At 56.0% G+C, this 4,184-nt stretch overlaps 1 protein-coding gene across 1 annotated transcript in view; it reads right to left on the bottom strand.

Annotated features, from left to right (window-relative positions):
• Positions 1-3,710, bottom strand: part of LOC104276547 (disintegrin and metalloproteinase domain-containing protein 19-like) — a gene marked incomplete at its 5' end in the record, with an annotated part of 16,362 nt that extends 12,652 nt beyond the window's left edge. The window contains 6 exons of the mRNA XM_009872918.1: positions 1,221-1,363; positions 2,061-2,145; positions 2,259-2,425; positions 2,897-2,968; positions 3,085-3,150; positions 3,524-3,710. Of these exons, the coding sequence (XP_009871220.1) occupies positions 1,221-1,363; positions 2,061-2,145; positions 2,259-2,425; positions 2,897-2,968; positions 3,085-3,150; positions 3,524-3,710 (720 nt within the window). The remainder of the gene's footprint in view (positions 1-1,220; positions 1,364-2,060; positions 2,146-2,258; positions 2,426-2,896; positions 2,969-3,084; positions 3,151-3,523) is intronic.
• Between the last annotated feature and the right edge of the window lie 474 nt (positions 3,711-4,184).

Genomic DNA, 4,184 nt, shown 5'->3' with positions numbered 1-4,184 from the left:
CTCTAGGGAAAGCTGCAAATCCATGCAAGTTATGAGAGGGTGAGCAAATAAATACATCCATAAGCTGCTACATGAAGGCACCTATAGGGATGGGCTCAAGACAGTCAAAAATTTCCTGCTCACGCAGGTGAATAAAATTATTTCAGTAAAAATAAGAAAGAAGAAATGTCCTGGGCAGATGTCAGTTTGGAGTGTTTTCCCTGCGGGTGTGAGCCAGGGCACAGCTGAGCTCCAGCATCTGCGACTGCTTTGCACTACTACACCCAGCTCTGGTGGGTGGGGGCAGGTGAATTAATTAGTAGGATAATTAAACAAACAAGTGCATAATTGCCTTGTCCTGGAAAAGCCGCAATTCACCTCGGCAGAGACTAAACCCCATGTGGTCAGCGTCGCGGTCTGACAGCCCTGAGAGCCACAGGAAAGCAGCCCGGGGACACCCTGAAACCACATCGTGGAGGGAATAAACAGCTGCTTTTCTGCAGCGCAGGGAAATCTGGAATGAGAATGGTGTCCAGAGTCAGAAAACCCAACAGGAAAAAGGATCTTGAAAGTGTAAGTGGCACCAATTGGCTGAAATTTGTATAGTTTTGGACTTCAATTAAAGGGTAAGAGCACAGGAAAACAAATCCTGGAGCCTGAAAGCTAATGACTGCCACTCTGGAGCAACCCACATCCCGATTTAGTGGGGTTGGGGTGAGGAATGTGAGCTCACCCCACCATAGCCCCATGACGCCGTGAGTCCCTGCTGGCATCGCCAGGGACTGAGCACCCCTCAGCCCTCCAGTCTTAAAATAAAGAATAATTTCCTTGTGCTGAGGTGTGAGTGAGCCCAGGAAAGCACCTTGAACTCCTGCAAAGTGTCTACCATGGCGGAGGGATCGGAATCAGATGATCCTTTCCAACCTTTCCTTTCCAACCCAAATCATTCTATGATTCTACGGTAACACCCATTTTCTTCCATCCCAAGCTCTTTTTGGGATGGAGCTACTACCTCTCAGAGACCGCCAGCCCCACCTGCTCCTAGGCACATTCTCACTCTGGGAAATTGAGATGTGGAGGGCAAACGGGGAGGAGAGCAACCAGCTGGATCCTCCTTTGCAACGAGGCACCATACCCACAGCGGCGCCTTGCAGGACAGGACCCTTCTCCTCGGTCCCCAGCCCACCCAGCCACAGAAACCATCCAGAACCTGATCAGATCCCATCCTCATCGTCACTTACCCGGTGGCTGCTGCCATGACACAGCCTCCTTGCTCCGGGGTGGCCTCCACGCAGCAGCCCGTGGTGTCGTGGCTCATGCCGAAGTTGTGGCCGATTTCGTGGGCCATGGTGGCGGCGGCTCCAACGGGCTGCTCCGAGTGGTCCTGCGTTGGGATGGGGGATGCGTCAGCAAGGCAGCCCGAGAGCGATGGAGAGGGATGATGCCGCAGCAGGGGATGGGGTGATGGAGGGACCACGACATCCCCAGGATTGCAACTGCATCCCATAGGAGGGACAGAGAGAGAGAGATGGAGGAGGATTTGTGGCAGAAGCAGGGTTTGGTCTCCTAAAAGTTCTGTTGGGACTGTTGGGAAGTTCTTTTGCTGGAGCTAGCTGCTGAAAAACTGAGGCCTTAAAACATGCATCCCAAAAAAATAGAAAGTTTGGTGGCCGACACCACCACAGGTCACTGGGACCACCATCACCCCATCAGGAGGAGGGTGACAGTTATCTGCAGTGGACCCCACAAAACCGGAGAGCACAAGCAGGGAACAAGCAGGGGCTATTCAATATGAGGGGCAGAGGCAACACAGGACATCCCAACGCTGCTGCTAGCTGCAAGCTGGGGGTGTACGTGGGGTGGGAGACCTTTACATCAGCCCCTTCTCACTCTCCTTAGTACTTGGCCAACCTCTGAGGGGTGTAAGGGGCTACCAGCATCATCATTCCCTCTCAGGCTCTGTCCCAGGACCAACTCTGGATTGCCGGTCCTCCAAGCCCATGAAGAACCCCGACAAGACAGGTTGGCAATGGGATCCACCAGCCTGGGAGGAGCAGCAGGGACCCCAGTGCCCCTCTTACCACACTGACACCTCCGGAGTTATCTGCACTGCACATTCCCTCCAACGGGGCCATGCCGATGGTTGTCCCCCTGAACGTCTTCCCTCTGCCCAGAAAGGAGAACGGATGGGCATTTAGCACCCCAGGGGTGGTTTGGAGACCCCAGTTCAAGCTGGGAGCCTCCTGTCCCAATGTCCCCAGGTCCGTAGGGTTGCTCACGTCAGCAGCTGGGCGTTGTCGTGCTTCTTGCGTGACCTCAGCGCCTTCTTCCACTGCAGGAAGGACCAGAGCGTGGCGTTGGCATCGCTGGTGACAGTGCACTGGTCCCGCTCCGTCCACACCTCCAGGCCGATCAGGGCCACCTTGATATTCAGTGACCTGTAAAACTGCAGGGAGGGGACAGGGCTGGAGAGGATGTACATCCTCCACCCCTGCCATGGCATTTCAGCTCGTGGGTCTCCATGCTTTCCCTCCAGTTGGGTGACTCGGGGACACACTTGTCCCACATCCAGCTGCAAGCATCAGCTCTACAGGCACAGGTGTGGACACAGGAGCCGGTCAGGGTGGCACGATGCCACCCGGCAACACCTAAACTTGTCCCTCCTTGCATCAAGGATGCCAGCATTGATCCCCATCACCACAGCAGAGCAAGAGCCAGCATAAGCTTCATTGCTTCAGCTCAGCCCACGGGTGAGAAAGCATTTTCCACCACACGTTCACATTTGCCGTCTAAACTCCTAGCCCTAGTGACATGGGGACAACGACCAGGTTGGCCCCAAGCTCAGGTGCTGTCAGATACACTGGGAACGGTGGGGCTGGCCACAAGGGACCGGCAGGTTCCAGTCGCTGGCCGCTACCTTGTCCACGTAGTTTGCGATCTCCACGATGCGCTGCTTGGTGTGGCCCAGGTTGAGGTTCTGGTTCCTGTACTGCAGAGAGATGGGGATGGGGAAGAGTCACTGGAGGAAAAGCAAGGACGGAGACCGAGATGGGTCCTGGCTTTTCAGGAGGGGACCATGTTTTTGCTCCCCCCGCTAGGACTCACCAGTGTGTGATCGGCAACAATGAAGAGCTCCATGTACTTCATGGTCCTCCAGGCATCTCTCTTCCCCTGCAAGACAGACAGAAAGGTTCAGAGGAGCGAAGGAGCGGACACCCATGGCTCTGGGCATCTCAGTCTCATTCCCTCAGAGCTGATCAGCCAGGACAGCTGAGAGGGGAAACTGAGGCACGCGGCAACAAGGAAAATCTGAACAGCTACAGTGCGATTCCCAGCATCACCTCACATCATGTCCCACACAGCACCGGTACCCAACCCACACGTCCTCTGCCCATACCCAAACCAGGTAGAATGCCCACGTAGACCCTTCACATCCATTCTGCCCAGAGGCCAAGGTGATGGGCACCCCGCCACAGGGTGCAGGCAGCCCCCCCCTCCCAGCCCTGTTCCCCTCCATGAGCAGAGGACCCAGGGATGGATTTACCCGGTGGTGCAGTGGCTGGAAGAACCGAGCGATGTCAGCCACGGTGCTCCCAAAATCATCGCCGTGGCCGCAGGTCCCACCTTGGCTGGGCAAGTGTTCTGCTCGGTGGATGATGTGGTGGCCCCGCTCGGGGGTCCCCAGGGGTTTCAGGTAGTAGCTGGAGTTGCTGCTCAGCCCGATGAGGCCCCTGGCAACAGAGAGCAGCCCTCGATGGGCCCTAGGGTGCTTCCACTCCATCCCCCCCCAGCTCCTGCTGTTACCCCACAAACTCATTGCACCTCAGCTTGGTCCATGCCAAGTGTCTCTGTTAACGCAGCCCTATCTCCTCAGCGCTAAAATCTCTGTGCCAGTCAGAGCAAGTGAAGGTGGGACAGCAGTTGGTGGTTGCAACGGGGCGAAGCTCATTTCTGGGGTACCCACTGTGGGGTTGTGGGGGCTTGGTTCTTCCAGATATGGATTTCCATGAAGAAATTCACAGTATCTCAGAAAAATAGCCTCTCCCCACCCTGCCCGCCCCCGAGAGTTGGGTGATGGGTGAGGAGAAGGGGAATGATGGTAAAAACCAGCCCTGTAAAGCATCTAAAGCTGGGCTTATAGGACTACCAGTGCCACCCTGGGGGGTTTCCAGAGGGGTCCCTGCAGAGAGAAAGGGGGCAGCCAG

The sequence above is a fragment of the Apaloderma vittatum genome, unplaced genomic scaffold (assembly GCF_000703405.1).
Source record: "Apaloderma vittatum isolate BGI_N311 unplaced genomic scaffold, ASM70340v1 scaffold3627, whole genome shotgun sequence".
Classification (NCBI taxonomy): Eukaryota; Metazoa; Chordata; class Aves; order Trogoniformes; family Trogonidae; genus Apaloderma; species Apaloderma vittatum.
Note: the sequence above shows the minus strand (reverse complement) of the source record. Positions and strands in the feature narration are given on the sequence as shown.